Source organism: Mesoplodon mirus (genome assembly GCF_964341445.2).
Source record: "Mesoplodon mirus genome assembly, chromosome: 3".
NCBI lineage: Eukaryota > Metazoa > Chordata > Mammalia > Artiodactyla > Ziphiidae > Mesoplodon > Mesoplodon mirus.
In genome coordinates, this window is record NC_138978.1 from 57,758,448 (window position 1) to 57,781,509 (window position 23,062).

At 34.0% G+C, this 23,062-nt stretch overlaps 2 protein-coding genes across 4 annotated transcripts in view; one reads left to right on the plus strand and one right to left on the minus strand.

Moving 5' to 3' along the window:
- Positions 1–693, minus strand: part of ITGB3BP (integrin subunit beta 3 binding protein) — an 86,184-nt gene extending 85,491 nt beyond the window's left edge. Inside the window, exon 1 of the mRNA XM_082614906.1 lies at positions 556–693. Coding sequence (XP_082471032.1) covers positions 556–560 — 5 coding nt within the window. The 5' untranslated portion in view covers positions 561–693. The remainder of the gene's footprint in view (positions 1–555) is intronic.
- Positions 694–958: 265 nt separating this feature from the next.
- Positions 959–23,062, plus strand: part of EFCAB7 (EF-hand calcium binding domain 7) — a gene marked incomplete at its 3' end in the record, with an annotated part of 49,707 nt that continues 27,603 nt past the window's right edge. For 2 of the 3 annotated variants that reach the window (XM_082615153.1, XM_082615151.1), the window contains exons 1-6: positions 959–1,067; positions 2,972–3,159; positions 10,680–10,891; positions 11,532–11,618; positions 12,194–12,389; positions 12,803–12,921. In XM_082615153.1, the coding sequence (XP_082471279.1) occupies positions 2,973–3,159; positions 10,680–10,891; positions 11,532–11,618; positions 12,194–12,389; positions 12,803–12,921 (801 nt within the window). In that variant the 5' untranslated portion in view covers positions 959–1,067; position 2,972. The other variant, XM_082615152.1, reaches the window with a different exon arrangement.

Genomic DNA, 23,062 nt, shown 5'->3' on the forward strand with positions numbered 1-23,062 from the left:
GAGCTCAAAAAAAAAAAAAGAAGTCTCTGTTGGGCAGTGGTAAGCAAGAAAACTGAAGCCCGGAGGTGATTACGCGACTCGCTCAACATTGGACAGCTCTTTACAGAATTGGCTATGCTTCCTCATTTGAGAGCTCGAGTTCAGGTCTCTTAGGATCCGGTCCACGAGTTCTGCCACAAGTTTATATGAGCTCACGACACTAATCTAGGCAGTAAATGGCTTTATCAAATTATACGGCGTGATGCAGTCTACCCTGTCCTATTCTCGGTATGTTAACCATATTTGAAATTATTTCAAGCAGTACATCACTAAATATAACCCACAGTCTATAAAATCTGTCAGAAACCTTGTGGAATCAGAATTAAAGTGGAGAAATACTACCGGAAAGTAAGGCTGGAAGGGAAGCAGACGTAGGTGGAGGGAACCAAGCACTACGAACTGTCGGAGGAAAAGATAAAGTAGGAAAAGAGAAAAGGTTATTGGGCTACATAATATCTATTCTTTTTGCTCACAGAGGGGCCCAAACACAGCAACACCCGGGGAGGAGATACTTACGGCATTTCGACATTCAGGGACGCACCCCCGTCGCTGGATAAAACCACTGAGCAACCTCTTACGAAAACAGAGAACCTTCGGAGGGAAACACTGAAGCCTGAAAAGCGCGGGCGTACGGTTACTCGACGCTGTGCAACACTCCACGCGGCCCGCCGGAAACACTCCCCCAGCGAGAAGGGATCCCAGTGTATGCCGGGAAAGGGGGAGGAAAGTCTACTCCTAGGACAGCTCTCAGTCCCTGCCAGGGCAACGCAGGACCCTCTCTCACGACTCCGACCAGAAGGCCCCCGATAGATGAGAGGCAGAGCCATCTCCGTTAACTCTGGAGTAACTCTCCCTAGATTTCTAGCCGGACCATTTGGGTAGCTACTCCGTATCTTGTTTCCGGTAGCGGAGAGGTGCAGTTGCCATGGTAATTAAAAGAAGGCCAAGGACCTTCCGGCCCCTGTGAGAGGATTGCGGAATCTGTGAGGAGAATTGGCTGCGCTTCCTCGTTTGTGACCTGCAGTTAGGTAGCAAGCAGCTCGCTATCTGTCTCTTCGCCCGCTCCGTTCGTCGCTGTTCGGCTTCCCTTTCTCCACCTGCATCTTTTACCTCTCTGTCATATGTACCCTTGCTCCATGTCTGTACTTAAAAATGTACATATAAATGCAGTTTTATTCCCAGAGGAATACAAAAAATAGAGAAATGTTGCCGGAGATCAGCTGTGAAGGTATTTGACTATGTAGGGACGGTGACTGGATGGCTGTTTTCCCTTGGCCCTTTAGAAGCCTTAGGCGCTTGTTCACAGTTTATTTTTCTTGCTATTGTGTGGCTGCTTATTTATGGAGCAGTTCGCTGCAATGTACTCTCTAGGCCCTTGTCTTGGTCTTGGGCTGGAGTTTTAGATGCAGGAGGTTTCCAAGCCTGAGGGGCGCAATTATATATTTAAGCTTCAGTTTAGTCTCTCGTTACAGGGAGGGAAAAAATAGCATTTTGGAACATTTCAGCCATGGGATTTCCACGTGAGGGAGTCACCTTATTTGGAAAGAACATTTGAGGACACTCTTAAAAATATATTTACATTTTTAAATTGCTGACTGCAAAACGAACGTTCATTCTCCCTTCCTTATTGGAATAGTTTTCTTTCACATTTGTGAGGAGATGCGTGCATGCATATGTGTTTAAAACTGTGATGCTTAATTATAGCGATACCAATTTTCAGTAACCAGACTGTGACACCACATCCCTGTGGGGTCCTTCTAAATCTGGTGTAAGATGAAAGTGTCAGGCAGGCGGTCTGTGTATTATAAATAGGGTACTTTATCCATGATAAGCGATTATTATCTTTCTTTCCCAAGTGTAAAAGACCTATATATTTCAAGAAGGTGCAAGTGATTTAGGCCTCCTGAGTAAGAATCCAGTGAGTCCTGAAGGGGACCCTACCTGTGTCGTCTTATTGTTAAACTTGAAATATTCAGTTTATTAGGTTGGAATGTATTTTTAGAAGTCAGAGCTTGGTAAAATAAGGTTGGAAGCTGTTAGACCTCCAGCACAATTTAGGGCCTCATAGTAACTGTTGTACAAGAAGCCTTCATTCACATTAAAAAAAGAAGCAACTGTTATCGAAATTTACTGCCTTTTGCTACTTACTATTAGCTGGATGACATCTCTGTCTCTCAATTTCCTTATCTGTAAAACGGGCAAAAAATATCTGACCACTGTAGTAGGTATAAATCAAGATGTATGACAGTTCTTTAAGCTCTTATGAGCAGAGGTGCTATATAAACCCCCAAAATTATTATTATTAACATTATTGGTAGTAATGGAACACAGTAAAACCTCAGGATAATGCTATAAATGACTGGATTTTTAAAATTCAGTCATTTAAAATGTGGGGCTGAATTACTGAGATGTTAGTGAAATGACCTGGTTGATGCTGCTGTGGAGATGGATGCCAACTGCCAATCACATTATAGTCAAATTCTCATTATGGTGGCGATTCACTCTATCTACAGTTTATTTAGCGCTTATTATGTGCCAGGCACTGTTCTATATGCTTCACATGTGTTAATTTACTTAATCCTCATTACAACCCTATGAAGAGTCTCAATTGACTGTCCTCTAATTCTGAGAGAATAGATGTATGCTTTTCCTTTGCCCTGTGATTCTTCTTTTGTATTTATGTTACACCTTTGTTTTGGCTTTGTTCTTTTGTCTCTTATATATATATATATTTAGAAAGCAACTGCCAAAGGCTTATTCTAGCTTAACATATGATAATATAACTGTATGCATATTATAATGTACATCTTTTTTCCACATATAAAAACCTTGATGTCTTGATTCCCCCCCGCCCCAGTTTGAAAGGTAAAGTGACACTTGAATTTTAGGATTAACACCGACTAAAATAAAATTTTAAATTATTTTCTAATAGAATGGCCATCAGTCCAGGAAGTGATGCAGCTTTCTCCAGTCAGAGATCAACGCTTTCAGAGAGTCCTCGCTCAAAGAAATTTCCACTAACTGAAGAGGAGATATTTTATATGAATTGTAGAGCTGCCTACTTAACTGTTTTCAAAAGCAGCTTAGATAACATTATTTCTAAAGATCAACTTTGCTTAGGTAATTTTTTTTAACTTAAGTAGCTTGCCTTATTTGTTGAAAGTTAATAGATCAGAAAGACTGCAATTAGAATTACATTGTTGAATCATTCCAATTTCTTAGTTAAGCTTGAGTAGTGGAACTACCTTATGCTATTGTGCCATTTTATATAGCTACATAGTCTAAGAGGTTCAAAATAAAACTTTCAGTGTTCAAATAGACTAGATTAGTATTTTTAAAGCTTCCATCAATTACTTGCTTAAAAATATTTTAAAAATTCTTATATTGGTACTTTAAGATTCATAAATTCTTATGTTGGTACTTTAAGATTTATAATGATAGAATTAAAACACTTCTGGCAACTGAATTACTCGTCTGAATTTGACCTACACTGGGGAAAATGTAAAGAGAATATATATATATATATATATATATATATATATATATATATATGTATATATATATATATATGGTTGAATGATTGTAAAAGAGTAGTATTAGAAAATAAGTGAAATTTTAAAAGAAAATTAAGAATTCTGGGTTTTGTCCTGTTCTTTAGGGGTGAGGGTTTGAGAGAGTTGATCTTTTTTTGCTTCTTTCCATTATATTTTTTTAGTTTATTTTTTATTGAAGTAGAGTTGAATTACAATGTTGTGTTTATTACTGCTGTACAGCTAAGTGACTCAGTTATATATATACATTATTTTTCATATTTTCCATTATGGTTTATCACAGGATATTGAATGTAGTTCCCTGTCCTATACAGTAGGACCTTGTTTTCTATCTAGTCTATATATACCAGTTTGCAACTGCTAATTTCAAACTCCCAATCCAACCCTCTCCCACCCTCCTCCCCCTTAGCAAGCACCAGTGTATTCTCTAAGTCTGTGATTCTGTTTCTGTTTCATAAGTAGGTTCATTTGTATCATATTTTAGATTCCACATATAAGTGACATAATATGGTATTTGTCTTTCTCTTTCTCATTTAGTATGATAATCTCTAGTTGCATCCATGTTGCTGCAAATGGCATTATTTTGTTCTTTTTATGGTTAAGTAGTATTCCATTGTTTATATGTACCACATCTTCTTTATCCATTCACCTTTTGATGGACATTTAGGTTGTTTCATATCTTGGCTGCTGTGAATAGTGCTGCTATGAACATAAGGGTGCATGTATCTTTTTGAATTATAGTTTTTGTCTAGATATATGTCCAGAAGTGAGATTACTAGATCACATGGTAATTCTATTTTTAGTTTCCTTTTTTTTAAATAAATTTATTTATTTTATTTATTTATTTTTGGCTGCGTCGGGTCTTTGTTGCTGTACGCAGGCTTTGTCTAGCTGCAGTGAGCGGGAGCTACTCTTCGTTGCAGTGTGCGTGCATCTCATTGCGGTGGCTTCTCTTGTTGCGGATTATGGGCTCTAGGTGCACAGGCTTCAGTAGTTGTGGCACGTGGGCTCAGTAGTTGTGGCTTGCAGGCTCTAGAGTTCAGGCCCAGTAGTTAGGTGCATGGGCTTAGTTGCTGTGCGGCATGTGGGATCTTCCCGGACCAGGGCTTGAACCCATGTCCCCTGCATTGGCAGGTTGATTCTTAACCACTGCACCACCAGAGAAGCCCTATTTTTAGTTCTCTGAGGAACCTCCGTAGTGTTTTCCACAGTGGCTGCACAAACTTTACGTTCCCACCAACAGTGTAGGAGGGTTCCCTTTTCTCCACACCCTCTCCAACATTTATTATTTGTTTAATGATGGCCATTCTGACCAGCGTGAGGTGGTACCTCATTGTAGTTTTGATTTGAAGTTCTCTAATAATTAGTGATGTGAATCATCTTTTCATGTGCCTATTGGCCATTTGTATTTCTTCTTTGGAGAAATGTCTCTTTAGGTCTTCTTCCCATTTTTCAGTTGGGTGGTTTGTTTTTTCATTGTTTAGTTGTATGAGCTGTTTGTATATTTTGGAAATTAAGCCCTTGTCAGTCGCATCATTTGCAAATATTTTTTCCTATTCTGTGAGTTGTCTTTTCATTTTGTTTGTGGTTTCCTTTGCTGTGCAAAAGCTTGTAAATTTGATTAGGTCCCATTTGTTTATTTTTGTTTTTATTTCTATTGCCTTGGGAGACTGACCTAAGAAAACATCGGTACAATTTATGTCAGAGAATGTTTTGCCTGTGTTCTCTTCTAGGAGTTTTATGGAGTCATGTCTTATGTTTAAGTCTTTAAGCCATTTTGAGTTTATTTTTGTGTATGGTGAAAGAGTGTGTTAACTTCATTGATTTACATGCAACTGTCCAACTTTCGCAACACCACTTGCTGAAGAGACTGTCTTTTTCCCACTGTGTATTCTTGCCTCCTTTGCCAAAGATACATTGACCATAGGTGTGTGGGTTTATTTCTGGGCTCTCCATTCTGTTCCATTGGTCCATATGTCTGTTTCTGTACCAGTACCACACTGTTTTGATTACTGTCGCTTTGTAGTACTGTCTGAGGTCTGGGATGGCTATGTCTCCTGCTTTGTTTTTTTTCTTCAGCATTGCTTTGGCAATTATGGGTCTTTTATGGTTCCATATGAATTTTAGGATTCTTTGTTCTAGTTCTGTGGAAAAGGTCCTGGGAATTTGATAGGGATCACATTAAATCTGTAGATTGCTTTGGGTAGTATAGCCATTTTAACAATATCAATTCTTCCAATCCGAGAGCATGGGATATCTCCATTTCTTTGAATCATCTTCAGTTTCCTTCATTAATGCTTTATAGTTATCAACATATAAATCTTTCACCTCCTTGGTGAGGTTTATTCCTAATGTTTTATTTTTGGGGTTGTGATTTTAAAAGGTATTGTTTTTTACAGTTCCTTTCTGATATTTCATTGTTGGTGTAAAGAAATGCAACCAGTTTTTGTATGTTAAACTTGTATCCTGCTATCTTACTGAATTTGTTTATCAGTTCTAGTAGTTTTTGTGTGGAGTCTTTAGGGTGTTCTATCTATAGTATCATATCATCTGCATATAATGACAATTTTACCTCTTCCCTTCCAACTTGGATACCTTTTGTTTCTTTTTCTTGTCTGATTGCTGTGGCTAGGACTCCCAATACTATGTTGAAGAGAAATGGTGAGAGTGGGCATCCTTGTCTTGTTCCAGATTTTAACAGAAAGGCTTTTAATTTTTCACCATTGAGTATTATATTGACTGTGGGTTTGTCATATATAGCTTTTACTATTTTGAGATATGTTCCCTCTATACCCACTTTGGTAAGAGTTTTTATCATGAATGGATGTTGGATTTTGTCAAGTGCTTTTTTTGCATCTATTAGATGATGATGTGGTTTTTGAGTTTTCTTTTGTTTATGTGGTGTATCATAAACAAAATTGATTGATTTGCATATGTTGAGCCATCCTTGTGAACTTGGAATGAATCCCACTTGGTCGTGGTGTATGATCTTTTTTATGCGTTGTTGGATTTGGCTTGCTAATATTTTGTTGAGAATTTTTGCATCTATATTCATCAAAGATATTGGCCTGCAATTTTCTTTTTTGGTGGTGTCTGTCTGGTTTTGGTATCAGGGTGATGGTGGCTTCATTGAATGACCTTGGGAGTGTTCCCTCCTCTTCAACTTTTTGAAAGAGTTTGAGAAGGATTGGTATAAGTTCTTCTTTGTATGTTTAGTAGAATTTGCCTGTAAAGCCATCTGGTCCTGGACTTTTGTGGGTAGGGAGTTTTTAAATTACAGATTCTATTTCAGTTCTAGTGATCCATCTGTTCAAATTATCTATTTCTTCTTGATTTAATTTTGGTGGGCTGTATGTTTCTAGAAACTTGTCCATTTCTTCTAGATTGTCAAATTTGTTGGCATATGATTGTTCATACTATTCCCGTGTGGTATTTTTGTTTTTCTGTAGTATCAGTTCTTATGTCTCCTTTTTCATTTCTTATTTTGTTTATTTGTGTTCTCTCTTCTTCTTGGTGAGCCTGGCCAGAGGTTTGTCAGTCTTGTTTATCCTTTCAAAGAACCAGCTTTTGGTTTTATTGACTTTTTCTATTGTTTTTTTTTTAAGCTCTGTTTTATTTATTTCCTGTCTGATCTTTCTTCCTTCCTTCTGCTGACTTTAGGTTTTGTTTGTTCTTTTTCTAATTCTTTTAAGTGGTACTTTAGGTTGTTTATTTGAGATTTTTCTTGTTTTTTGAGGAAGGCCTGTATCGCTATGAACTTTACTCTAATAACTGCTTTTTCTGCATCTCATAGATTTTGTATGGTTGTGTTTTCCATTATTTTTTTTTTTTTTTTTTTTTCGGTATGCGGGCCTCTCACTGTTGTGGCCTCCCCCGTTGCGGAGCACAGGCTCCGGATGCGCAGGCCCAGTGGCCATGGCTCACGGGCCCAGCCGCTCCGCGGCATATGGGATCCTCCCAGACCGGGGCACGAACCCGTATCCCCTGCATCGGCAGGCGGACTCTCAACCACTGCGCCACCAGGGAGGCCCTCCATTATATTTTAAATCTTCTGGTGCAAATATCCCCCAAACCAGTGAGTTTGGTCCTTACTAGGTGTGTCAAATGACTTGGAGGTCTTTAGTCTTAAGAAAGTGGGAAACAACAATACCAGATAATACTATACTCATGTTGGTTTCATCAAGGCTAATAACTTTATGAGTAGAAAAACTGAGTTTTTTTGCCAACTTTAGAAGCAGTTTCCTGAAATAAAAAATCTGACATATTCTTGCAACAGTGTCTTGGATTTATATGCAATAAGGTATCTATTTGAGGAAACCCATTTTGGGAAATATAAAAATTGAAAAGATTAAAATTTATATTTTATTATAAACTATAAGTTCAGTTTTTTCTCTCTATTCTTTTGAATATTGGCTGAGATCATGAATCTACTAAGTTTAAAAGTTTAACATGCTTTCTGCTACTATGGCATTTAGTTTAAATCAATGAGTATGTATTACTAAGGTGTTATCAGTCATATAGAATTATCTGGGAGGATAATAATGAAGTGTTCATCTCTTCAACTTTTGATTTTATGGTGGGATATTCTTTGTTAAATTGTAATGATTGATTTCAGATAATCTAGATTTTAAAAAACTGGTTGTGTGAACCAGTGATGTCTCTTTCTTAAGCTTTTATGCCTTCCGTCTATAACCTTCTGCCACTTATGCACATACATGTGCTTTGACATTCCATTTTGAAATAGGATAAAGCAGTACTTTATCTTATTTGGAAATGGAAAGTCAAAGAGAACTTTAGAGTTCCTTTTTTTCCCAGCTTACAAATAATACAGGTATTATAAACTCATGTCAAAGCTTAAAGTAAACCCTGGCAGAAGATCAGTATTTTGGTGTAAACCTTTAAACATCTACAATTACATTGTGTTTTCACTGTTATTGGACTTAATAATGAGCTCCAACTAATTCTAAAACTAAAGATTAAAGTTAGGTTAGTATTGTACCTATTTCTTAGATATGGGAATGTTTAGTTAATACATGTTTTGGGAAAAATAATTTTATTCTGAGAAAGTTGTTCTTTTAGACAACAGTAATTTTAAAAATATTTTTAAAATATTTTGTTATTGAAGATAGCAACAAGCATTTGAGCTGCCACTTGTGGGAAAGAGTTACACATCTATTTTTCCACAGCTGGACAGAAAATACCATTTTTTTCACATGGACTTTTGACTTTAAATCACAACTTCATTTAGGTCCTACTTGTATTCCCAGATTTTAAAGGGAGGAGGCTGACTGGGGATGGAATCCTAAAACACATATGCCCTTTTTGTGATTATCTTGATAGATGAACTAAGGAATTGTCCACTTATACACTAGGCAGAGTACTTTTATTCCTGGGCAACATGGTATTAGGGCTTTTGTCTACTTCCAAAATAAACGTGTGGAAATTTAAAAAAACATGTTATCTCCACTGTTACAAATTTCCACAAATGCTTTCTAGGTGAATGGAAGATGGCAATTGGTATAGCTGTAACTTTTGGTAACTCTGAGAGTCACCTCTAGTTGATGATCTTGTTTCTGTTTCTTTGCCACAGTTTATATGTTATCTAGGTACAATGCACTGGCATAATCTGGAAGATGGGAACATTTATCTTAGTCCATTAACTTCTAATATGTTATTAACCATAAATCTTGACCACAAGTAGCAACTTTACACTTAAGGTGTGGACTTACTATTTAGATTATAAAACTTCTTAGGAACCAAGAAGCTTATATCTTTAAAAATAAAAAAATCACCTCATATTATTCTTGTGTACAATGAATGTTCAATATAATGGACTCACAAATGTCTGCATTTTATTGCCTTGATCTGGTTTCTATTTCCTTGAGGATATTTCTTTATTTAAATTATTTTTTATATATTATTCCTTATTACATTAAATTGTAGAATATCTAGATTATCAATTTTTTTTAGATTATCAATTTTTAATGGTGATTGACAATGCATAGATCTTGTGAAATCTCACCTAAGATAGTTGGGAATATCCAATATAAAGTTTTATAAAGAAGTTTGTAGTATAATTCAGGACAGTTACACCTTTTAAAATTCTGTTAATTTTGTCTGTGGTGCTTAGGAAACTTACTATTGAATCATTTTAGATAGTGTTAAGATATTAAAGCCTTAATATGAAGAGGTTAGTCTATTTGCAAATTACCAAGTTACTCCTATTCAACTGTACAAAATATCTACAATTGTTTAAAACCATTATATTTTAGTGTGTTATGACCTGCAAATACACAAAGCCTTTCTCACATTGTAATTCTTTGCCTCTCATAGTTATAAGGGCATAGCTTTTAAAATAGGAATGTCTTATGAATAACTGGTTATAGGACTATTTTTAAATAGTCCTATATTTTTAAATGTTCTGGTTAAAAATGGAAAGTAATTTGACCATTGCATCTCTATAATAGAGTTCTCTCAAAGTTTGTTGACATTCTTGATTTTTAGCAGGGCTGTAACTGCAAGTAGGATACATTTTGTGCATGTATTTGGCATTTGGGACATGATTCATGTTCTTGAAACTAATAGCTGGCAGTGATGAACATTTTAGATATCATGACTTGTTGTCAGCGATATTCTCAAACTAATGATTTACTCATTTCGTTAAGATATTTGTTGAGCCAGAAAAAGTAATAATGTGTGCTTTTTTTTTATTCCTATGTCCTCAAAACAATTAAGTGAATGGTTGTTTTTAAATCTTTTTTTTTTCTCCAGGCATTCTTATGAAGTAACTCAGATATTGTCAGTTAATTAAACTATGTAATTTGAGAACCAACTATCAGAATAGGAAAAATCTATTTAATTCTGGCATTTTAATATATTTGAGAATCTTTAGCTGGTAACATATATGTATATTGTCATTTTTGAAAGTCAGGCATACATTGATAGCACTAGATTATCAACATCAAAGGTAATGTATTGGTATGTGCGTACTTTTGTATAATATTGTAGTATATAATGATTTTTTTAAAATACACTTAAATACCAATTCCAAATGTTATTGTAACAAATAATACTTGTTTTATTGGGCAGCTCTTCAGCATGCAGGAAGAAATCCATCCCAAAAGACCATTAATCAGTATTGGACTCCTCAAACTGCCAAACTGAATTTTGACGATTTTTGTTTAATTTTAAGAAAGGAAAAACCTATTTCAAAAGCAGAATTGCTAAAATCATTTAAGCAATTAGATGTAAATGATGATGGCTCTATTTTACACACTGATCTTTATAAACTTCTAACAAAGGTAAGATCTGTGAAGCAGTTTTGTAATATGCATGTCTTGCAGAACAACTTGGAATCTAGCTTTGGCTACCAAAGTCCACATCAGAAATAACTATTTCACTGGCAGGTGAAATGAATCACATATATGTTGTTTGTAAAGTACTTAAGGATCCTTTTGGATGAAAGGTGCTTTATGAATAAAAGATAAAGTATAAAATTGAGCCTGTGTTGTAATCCTCTTGTGCTCCTTTGCAATTCTTTCCTGCCAGAACTCTTTGTAAATCAGTGATAGGTTCATATGTGATAAGTAAAAGAGAACTAAAGTATAAATGAGATTCAGAAACTATTCTGTTTCTTGGTACAGCATGAGAAAGTATTGTTACTCTGAATTTAATAGTAGTTATTACTGAATCTATGATATATATTGTTGAAATTTAGTAAACTGAAATTCAGCACACTTTTATACAATTTAATTGTGAAAATTGTGAAATTTTATTTCATATAATAGGTTCATTTTTGCTTGACATAATACTCATTCTGAGATTTTTAATGAAACCATATATTCAAATTTACTTGTAGAAAAGATTAAAATTAATTTCCACTCTCCCCATGCATAACAAAGTGATAGGCATGTTGCTTTAAAATAAATCTTTTTTTTCCAGAGAGGTGAGAAGATGACTCAAGAAGAGGTAAATGCCATAATAAATTTGGCTGACATAAATGCTGATGGCAAATTTGACTACATCAAGGTACATAAGCTCATACTGATGTAAATTTGCTTACTGTATAGGAGAAGTATTTTTAAAGGCACACATCTTTTAAATATTGACAATGATATATTTATATATTATGTACTAATTGTACTTGAAATTTAATCTCTCCAGTCCCACAACTGTAATCTGAATGACTACCTGAAAAATAATGTAACCAAGTTAAAATACATGCATGTGCTCACACACACACACACAAGCACACACACACTCTTCTTTGAAATATGCCTCTTCTTGAGTAGAAGAATCCTAAAAATTATTTAGAACAAACGCAAGTCTGCACATGTCTTATAAAAAAATAATAATAAATCACTTTTCTTTGTGTAACATTTTATTTTCACTCAGGGTATGGCCTCCTTATTGAATCATGGCTGCATTTCACTAGGTCACTTGAGGGTGGTCAATCTGATTCAAGAAAATAAAATGAGTAACCTAGTTCAATAGGAAATATATTCCATCTCTCAGTCTATCCCTTGCCTACTAATGTGCATTTTCTTTCTCCTCCCAAATGTATGATTGAATGTTTTACCCACTGGAGTACTTGTTTCCTGTAGTTTTGTAAATTATATATGACAACCAATGAACAATGTCTCAAAACTACGCTAGAAAAATTGGAGGTTGACAGTAAACTGAGGTGTCAACAGTTTGGAAGCCACATGGAAGGGTCCCCTGAAAGGGACCCATCACCAGGACCAAAACCATCACCCAGAATCATAAGAAAAACTGATCAGGAATCATTCTCAAATAAAGGTATTTACTTTTCTTGTTTAAGAATTAAGGATCGTATTCGGATAACTTTTTCTTTCCATCTTAGCTTATCAGTGATAAAACAAATTTTTGTGAGCTACTGTTTCTAGACTCACTTAGCTATAAAAATCTATTGAAGTAAAATTTTATTATGGAACTTGGCTTTGCTCATTATATTTTATTAAAACTAAAATTTCAGGCTAAAAGATGACAGATTGAAATAAAGAATCTTATTAGTAGATCAGAAATTAGGAGCCATTAAAGTCTGATAAATGTAAAACTTTTGAGTTTATTTCAATAGGAAGAACAAAGAGAATGAAATGAATACATAGTCCTTTCATACTACACTGTGTTTAGAAACAGACTTCTTAATGACTTTTCATAATGTGAGACTGAATAACTATTACTTGTTACAGGAGACACCAGGAGTTCTTTACTGACAACTAGAGAATTCAGAACATCTGTTTCTTTCACAATTACCATGGGCGCTAATAGTAAACAAAATTCAAAGTTAACTGAGCCAAACTCAATAAAGGTATAGTATTTTAAATGAATAGGTATGACTTTTTCTGAAAACAAATTTGACATTAAGTTTATTAATAACTTTTTGGTGTTTACAGAGAACAAGTAAAGTTTATGAAGTAATTCTTTGAGGTTTTTTGTGGATTGTAGTATTTCTACCTATAAGCCAGTTTTAATAAATTTAAAGTGAAAATGATGGATAAGAATATTATTAAATGGTCTTCAGTTTAAAAATGATGACTTCAATTTTTGAACTTGATGAATAGATTATGCAATTATGTACTTTCCCAAGCAATTTTTTTGGTTTTGTTTAACAAATACTTTTCATAGGTGTTTCTATAAATCATTCATTCAATATCAGTTCCTTTGAGAGAAGGACAACAAAGCCACTTTGCTAAGTCAATATTTGTAGAGTGTTAATATTGATCTTCCTTTGTTTTCCCTTTCTAGACTCAACCTTTACTAGTTTTCCTTCAACAGAAAATAAGCTACAGACATATAAAACATTAACTGGAAACTGCTAGGATACATTAAAAATGTGTACCTAGGGACCTCTGTAAAAAGGGGGAAAAATGGTTATGACCACATACTATAACTGCTGTTAGAAAACTGAACTGATTGTTCTCAAGAGCTACATTTTTGTTTCAAATAACAACCCTATATTTGTTATTGAACTCTGATGTCCCTTATATCTTTAAATTGCTAGACAGTGACATTTGTTCTATATTAAAATTTTAAAACATTATCTCCAAGGAATTTTGTTCAGACTGTTTAGGAATCTATACACCCTAAGCAATTTGGTGTGCATGTCCAACATGTTCACACACAATATTTAGTGTTCCAACAATATTATTTTCCACCAGTGGAAACTTTCTGTATTTTGCAACTAAATTAAATGCTAACTAATAAAATCAACTTAAATAATTGTTGCTTACCTGATTCAAAAATGTAAATAAATATAATTTTATAAAATATGAATGAATATTAATATGGGTTATATTAAAGCCATAATAAAACTTTTCTCTGTTTCATGCTCTTATTAATTGGGTACATACCAATACAGTTCCTTTAATTTAGTTCAGCTCAACAAATATTCATTAAAAAGGTAACATATGCGAGCTATTTTGCTTAGTGTAATGAGCCCTGAATTAAAAAAATAAAAAATTTCATTTCATTATTAACAATATACCAAGTTAGTATAGCATTTCATTTATTCAACAAATATTTATTTATTTATTTAGGCCACACCAAGCAGTGTGGCTTGTGGGAACTTAGTTCCCCAACCAGGGATTGAACTCGGGCCCTCAGCAGTGAAAACGTGAAGTCCTAACCACTGGACCACCAGGGAATTCCCACAACAACAAATATTTATTGAATGACTACTTTGTGCAAAGCACTGTTCTAAGGTGGTGATTAAAACCTTTGAATAGACAGACCTGTGTTTAACTTTTAGCTTTATCACTTAATAACTGTGTGACCTTTGGTAAGTTAGTCAGCAGCCCCTCTGAGTTTTAGTTTCCTTATCTATAAATTGGGAATAATTATATTTAGTGCGTTTTTGAAAGATTTAAATCATCTAACATATATAAACAATTTAGCACAATGCCAGAGACATAGTTTTACTTTAATAAATAATATTATTATTAATATTATTACAGAACTAAGAAATTACTGTAGGTCTTTATGTGGGAATAACATGACGAAAGTATACTTTAAGAAAAGTTATTATACTGTTGTATATTGTATATGGAGACTTCAAATTAGGGAGACTATAGAGAGACTGATAGAGTTATCCAGATATAAAGTAAGTACAGCTAGGCCAAGGGTAGTACCTGAACATAGTAAAGAAGGGACAACTCTAATAGACAACACCAAAATTAATCTGTAGGCCATAGTGATTGTATAACAAAAGACTAAAGTTTTGCATCTAAGACATCAAGAGCAAGGAAAGGTACTGATGATAATTAGGAATTAGGTAAAAGATAGTAGGAGAATTTAATGTTTAAAAGAAGATGGTGTACTGTCAACTCATAAATTCTGTGACTTTCATATAAAATTTAATGTCTTTTAGAAATACTTCATAGCTTTCATATTACTTACCTGACTTTTTATGTCCTTTTTCTGATCTTGATATTGCCCACTGTTTGTACTCTCTGATATTTCTTAGATGAGCTGAAATCATCTTTTAAAAAAGTCTGTGATCCTTTTGCTATTCAGCAGGATTCAGTTCTTTGTTTGCATTTTACCTTGAAGTTATTTTTTTAATTTCTTAAATTTTATATATTTCTTGAGTTTCACAACAACTCTAAGAAGTACTTGGTTAGGAATACAATTATTGTATAATTTGTTTTAATTGAGATTGATAGAATAAGTTACTAAAAGAAGTATTAATTTTCTTCAAATACTTTAAATCTATTTTAAACAAGTTTGGGTACCTCAGTTTCATGTGGAGTGGAGAAGTATAGAATTGGGACAGAAAAGAAAGGTCTTTTCAGAAATTAGAAAATTATTGTAATGGGATACACATAAGCCAGATTTTAAATCATAAATCTACACAAATGGTAAAAGACCTGAATTATGGTCTATACATGTGTTACTTTCTGTGTACCATATGTAGGTACTGTATCACTATTCTTTTTTTAATCCTGAATTCTATCCATTTACTTAGGTTTATAATGTACAAGGAGTGTCAGAAATTTTTCTTTGAGAGACATATAGCTTCAGTTGCCAGTCATGACTAAAATTAAAGAAAGCCATGAGTTGTAAGCTCCAGAGATGCAATACTATATCCAGATTCCTAGTTAGACTATGTCTACATATATTTTACATGTATATGTGTTGTGTAACATATATATAATACAACATGTGTTGTATGTGAATATGTTGTGTAACATGTAGGTTATATATGTCTATATATGTAAAACAATACAAATATAAACATTTTAGACTTGAAATGGTTGTCTAACTTAATTTTTGTGAAGGCTTCAAAGAATAATTTTCTTATAAAAGTCTCTCATTTTCAAAATGTTGATCAACTTGTCAATTAGGTGAGCAATCTATATCAAATTTTCCCCTTATAAATCATCTATTTAACCTCTTGTTTTTAAGTATGTACAGTTTTTAAGTATGTACAGTTTATAATTCTTTAATAACAAAAAGTTCAATAGCAGTCTACCTACTTAACAAAAAGTAAATAGCCTTCTAAAAGTGTGACATAGGGTATCTTTATAGAAAACAACAGTGATGATGATGATGGTAATGATGACATATAAGTTCCTCCTTTGACTAAGTCTATGGAAGATCTACTGCTTAATAATGCTACCTCACTAAAACTTTAATAATACAGAATTGTGTGTCAAACAAATCATGTTCTCTACAGTGTTCCAAGAAAAATGTAACTTTACTGATATATTTAAGTTTTTGAGAGCTAGAATTTTCAACTTTACTATTTTTAATTTATGCTTTTAAGCATTTCCTTATGCATTGTGAATGAAAATAAATAATATTTGTATATGACAAATGAATTAACAGTTCTTTTTCCTTTTATATGAATTTATTTGAATTGGTAGAATATAGCACCACCTTATGCCCTATATAAGAATTACAAGCTACTATTTTTTTTCTGCTTTATATTGTCAAAAATTATATCATACATGGAATTTCTTACTCTATCATTCTAAGAATTTTTTAAAAACTCAACCTTCTTCCCTTTTTCTCATAATACTCAAACTGTCAACTTAATCTATAATCCTTTCAAGTTGATTTATTTGAATGAGCCAGCCAATTTGTCAGTACTTTTTTCCTTTTAATTCATAACATTTTAATCTAGATCCTAGAGAAAAGGCTCTCTGTGATTGAAAGTCTATTTGTTTCAAAGGAAATTCGGGGTTGAATAAGCATTGTGTGTTTAATAACTCAGACAGATCTTAAGAATTTTAATTCTTCCTTTCAAACAAGAGAGCTACAAATTCTTCTAGTGGTGTTATTTAGTATTCAAAGTAAACTGATTATCACATTGAAGTTTGGTTGATATATATAATATATAGGCTTTCTTCTATTTAATAATAGCTGTTTTCTTACCGTTTTCCAGCCTTATTAACCATGTGTTGTATTCAGAGTGATTGTCTTTCAAAGAAACTTGTAAATTCCCTTCTACCTGTACCTTTTCTAAAATTGGAACTTAGGAAAGACGTCTAATAAAAATACTTAATTCGCTCCCCAGCTAAATTTTATAAAGCATCTCCTATCAGCCAGAGATACCATAAGCACATGGAAAAACTCTTCTATTTTTGAGTTTCCCAAATGCCACAAGTACTTTTCACTATGTGTACCAGGCAAAGTGCATTGTTTTTTAGTTTAATTTAAACATTTTTTAACCAGAGAGTAGGAGGCTGCTATACCCATGGTTCCAATACAAATTTAAGAAATTTTTTAGCTACTAAAATCTACATTTTTTTAGTAAGAAAACCAAATAATTATGTTTATCTCAACACTTCAGTATATGTATAATTCTGAATGATAATGAGTTATCATACTTATGATAATTTCATAAACATGAAGTTTTAAAAATATTAGCTTTAGAAAAATCATGGCAGATATTTAAATGTGGGGAAAAAAGAATTTTGAATATTGCTGGTAGTTTGGAGAGAAAGTAAGGATAATTAGGTTCAGGTCTGGTTCTGCAATCAACGAGAATTGTGAATTAAACATATCACTTTATTTTTCAGAGTTTCATCAGTCAAAAGAGAAGTCTGACTGGATTGCTTTTTAGACTTCTACCTTTAATATTCTGTAATTCTAAACTAGTATCCTTTACCATTCCAGTTGGGTAAATGTAAAAACTATATTTATAAGTTATATTAGATTAAATTCCACACGTGCTGCAACTAAGGAGCCTGCCTGCTGCAACTGATACCTGGTGCAACCAAATAAATAAATAAATACACATTTTTAAAAAATTGATTGAGGGCTTCCCTGGTGGCGCAGTGGTTGAGAATCTGCCTGCCAATGCAGGGGACACGGGTTCGAGCCCTGGTCTGGGAAGATCCCACATGCCGTGGAGCAACTGGGCCCGTGAGCCACAACTACTGAGCCTGCACGTCTGGAGCCTGTGCTCCACAACAAGAGAGGCCACGATAGTGAGAGGCCTGCGCATCGCGATGAAGAGTGGCCCCCTCTTGCCACAACTAGAGAAAGTCCTCATACAGAAATGAAGACCCAACACAGCCTAAAATTAATTAATTAATTTAAAAAAATTGATTGAAGGGAAAACAGTTTGTTTTCCATTTGATGTCAGAATCTTAGTTAAAACTGTCTCAAAATTCCATATGATTGTATCTTTCCTTTCTTATCTGTGGCAGTCATCATCGTCCAAGGTCATGTTGATTATGTTCAGGACAATTGGCTTTGAAATAATGTCAGCATCTGTTAGTCAATAATACATTCCCATCCAAGAGATTTACAGGGAGGCTAAATGAAAGTCTGTACATACTCTTACTCATCATTAACAGTTGAACTTGAACTTTTGACTGAAGCCCAACTTTGAACCTCATTGTGTTATAAAAATTTTGAATTTAGTACACTGAGTATATTTTCTTTTAGAAACATGATTTAATGGTAAAGCTTTGATCCAGAAGTCTTAGACTCTACACCTAATATTTCTATGAACTCCTTGTGTAACTCTGAACCCATATAATCTATGGGTATCTCAATTTGTCTGTTTATTAAAATGACTAATTTATATCTACCCCATATTGTCTTATAGGGATGTTGTTGAAATGTCATGTATAATGACTTGTTTCTCTCATGGGCAGTATACTTGTGAAGATGAATTCCAACAATTTAAGGTCACATTTTAATTTCTCAGAATTAAAAGTACACATATCTTTTTTTTTTTTTTTTTTTTTTAAATGCGGTACGTGGGCCTCTCACTGTTGCGGCCTCTCCCATTGCGGAGTACAGGCTCTGGACACGCAGGCTCAGCGGCCATGGCTCACGGGCCCAGCTGCTCCGCAGCATGTGGGATCTTCCCGGACTGGGGCACGAACCCGTGTCCCCTGCATCGGCAGGCGGACTCTCAACCACTGCGCCACCAGGGAAGCCCAGTATACATATCTTTTATACCCCAAAGGTGTGACAGTGCATGTGTCTAATGACTGACTAAAAGCTTGAGTAATAGTTTAGCAATAATGATAATTTCTTAAAATTCAGTTTAAGAAGAAATCTCCAAAGAAAAGATGAATATAAAAATGAAAAACTTACATAATTGAAAAATAACCAAAACTAAAATTAAAGGAAATAGAGAAAATACATGCATCAAAGTTTACAAAGGTGATTAATATCTAAAATAATCAAAATAACTTATTAAAATATGTAAGAAAAATACCAAGTCCACAATAGATCTATGACAATAGGGGATAAATAGGCAGTTCACACAGAAGGAGACAAAATTATAAACACATGGGGAAATGTTCAACCTTGCTAGTAATTAGGAAAATTAATGCAAAAATCATTACAATACCATTTTAATTTATTATATTTTATTACATTAATATAAATTATTGTAAAAAATCATTAACAATACCATATACAAAAATATATGGAATACTATAATGAATATTTTATGTACTCACACCTAGCTTAAGAAAGCATCCCCAACCACTAACCAATTTTTTAATGGTAACACTACTGACCAAGTTATGGTAAGAACACATTATCACATTAGACACCATTGGTGGTACTGTAAAGTTGCATCACTGTTTTATAAAGCAGTATGAACATATGTCATTAGCCTTAAAAATACACATATTTTTTTTTAATTTTGTTTATTTTTATTTTTTTTATTTTTGGCTGTGTTGGGTCTTCATTACTGCACATGGACTTCCTCTAGTTGTGGCGAGTGGGGGCTACTTTTCCCTGGGGTGCGCAGGCCTCTCATTGCGCTGGTCTCTCCCGTTGTGGAGCACAGGCTCTAGGCATGTGGGCCTCAGTAGTTGTGGCACATGGGCTCAGCAGCTGTGGCTCGTGGGCTCCAGAGCTCAGGCTCAGTAATTGTGGCGCACGGGCTTAGTTGCTCCACGGCATGTGGGATCTTCCCAGACCAGGGCTTGAACCCGTGCCCCCTGCATTGGCAGGCGGATTCCCAACCACTGCACCACCAGGGAAGTCCCCACATACTTTTTGCTTAGAAATTCTTCTAAAGGATATTCATCAGAAGAAAAACATTTAGACAAAATAGTATTCATTTTAGCATTATCTATACTGATAACCTACATGTCCAACAGTTTAGAAATAGTTAAGTAAGTAATGGTATACAAACTCAGTGGGTAATAAAAGAACCAGTTAAATTGAAAATTTGAATATTGCTTAGCAAAATTTTTTTATTGTGCTAAAATTCACATAACATAAAATTTACCATTTTAACCATTTTTAAATATATGAGTCTGTGGCCTTAAATACATTTGTGTTGTTGTAAGACCATTACCACCATCCATCTCCAGAACTTTTTCATCATCTCCACTTGAAACTGTACCCATTAAACAATAACTCCTCATTTCCTCCTGGCAACTGCCGTTCTACTTTCTGTCTCTGAATTTAACCATCCTAGCTACCTCATATCAGTGAAAGCATACAATAATTTTCCTTTTGCTTTTGTTCTGGCTTCACTTAGCATATGTCCTCAAGGTTCATCCATGTGTAGCATGTGTCAGAATTTCATTCCTTTTTAAAGCTGAATGATATCCCATTGTAGGTATATACCATATTTTGTTTATCCATTCATTTGTCAATGGACAATTTATATATTTGAGTCTTTGCTTTCAGTTCTTTTGGATATGTACCCAGAAGTAGAATTGCTACATCATATGGTAATTCTATGTTTAATTTTGGGGAAGGAACTGTCAAACCTTTTCCACAGTGGCTTCTTCACTTTACGTTCCTATGAGCAATGAATAAGTGTTCCAATTTCTCCACGTCCTTGTCAGCACTTGTTATTGTCTGTTGTTGTTTTTTTTTAATAGCCATCCTAGTGGGTATGAGGTGGTACCTCATTGTGGTTCTGATTTGCATTTCTCTAATGATAATGCTGAGCATCTTTTCATATGCTTATTGGCCATCTGTGTATCTTCTTTGGATAAATATCTATTCAAGCCCTATGGCCATTTTTTTAATTGGTTTCTTTTTTTTTTGGTTTTTTTGTTGTTCAGTTGTAGGAGTTTTTAGTATAATCTGGATAATACTCCATTTCAGATATATGATTTGCAGATATTTTCTCCCACTGTGCGGGTTGCCTTTTCACTGTGTTGATAGTGTCCTTTGATGCACAAAGGGTTTTTAATTTTGATGAATTCAGTTTATCTATATTTTTTTGTTGTTGCCTATGCTTTTGGAGTGTCATATCCAAGAAATCATTGCCAAATCTAATGTCATGAAGCTTTCCCCCTCTTTTCTTCTCAGAGTTTTGTAATTTTAGTACTTACATTTAAGTCTTAGATCCATTTTGTGTTAATTTTAGTATATGGTATAAGGTAAGGGTTCAAATTGATTATTTTGCACAGGGATATACAGTTTTCCCAGCCCCGTTTGTTGAAATTTGAATTGTCTTGGAACCTTTGTTGAAAATTATTTGACCATATTTGTGAGAGTTTATTTCTGGTTTATCTTTTCTGTTCCATTTGTCTATATGTTTGTCTTTATGCCAGTATCACACTGTGTTGATTAATGTAGCTTTGCAGTAAAATCAGGAAATGTGAGTTCTTCAACTTTGTTCCTTTTCAATAGCACAATGTTTCAGATATAACATTAAATGAAAAAGGCAGGACATAAAATAATATTAATTAGAATGTAAAAAAATAGGTTTTTATATAAAGTCAGTATTAGGAATGATTACATAAGAATCAAACTAGGGTGGTAGAACTATGGGGACTTTTTTTCCTTATTTTTAAATTTCTAATTTTAAATATATTTTGATACCAAGAAAATAATATAAAATACAAATGTAATTATAACTTACATAGTAGAAAAATGGTGTGTAAGTATATGTTAAGGTAGTTTAGCCTTTAAAAATGTAAGTTATCAATATCAATGTAAATAATGTTTGTTCTTGACTCTTCAGTGCCATAGTAAATCCTTCCAAAATGGATTAATAATATATATTTTTAAAATATTTATTTATTTGGTCGTGCCGGCTCTTAGTTGCAGCAGGTGGGCTCCTTTTAGTTGCAGCTCACCGACTCCTTAGTTGCAGCTCACTGGCTCCTTAGTTGCGGCATGTGGGCTCCTTAGTTGTGGCATGTGAACTCTTAGTTGTGGCATGCATGTGGGATCCAGTTCCCTGGCCAAGGATCGAACCCAGGTGCCCTGCATTGGGAGCATGGAGTCTTAATCACTGCACCACCAGGGAAGTCCCAGGATTAATAATATTTTTGATATTATTGTTACATAGCTAATGCATGACTTTTCAGTTGTTATCTTAATATTATTAAAGCCTTGAGCTTATTATCTAAATATACTAACAGATAATTTTTCAAAATCATCCTTTATAAAGTCACTTCAAAACCTCATTAATATTCTATTTTTGGAAGCCATTAGGAGTGGAACAGAAATATGTCTTATATGTAGGCAAGCCTACTAACGATAAAGTGGAAAGCATTTTTGCTCACATTTATGGTAATGGAACAATTTCTCATACCTTCAACAAAGAATCCTTTACTTTCTGCAGAAAGTGCCATCTTCAAGTAAAACCTGTTATGAAGTTCTAGTTATGAGATCACATGTAAGCATGTTGGTTTGGAACTAGGAGAAGGAATTTGAGACCAATAGATAGTAGAGCTAATTTTATAGAAAGGTCTTTCTCAAAACTGGTATTTATCAGCATTTTGCTATACCTGTGAAATGAATTCAGTCTTTTAGTTACCTAGACTTGAAACAATTATTTTGGCTTATTATACTTTATCTTTTAAATATAAAGTCCTTTCACTTTTTCTTTCAACGTATCAGTTTTAACAATCCTTACTTCTTCATTCTTAGTATGCTCTAAGCACTAATCTCACTCTGATTATTGCAGCAGCATGTTCATTTATTACTTTGTTTCAGTACTTCTCCAGCTCTCATGAACTGTATTTTTCATATTTCTCCTCTCCATTATCTCTTTTTCT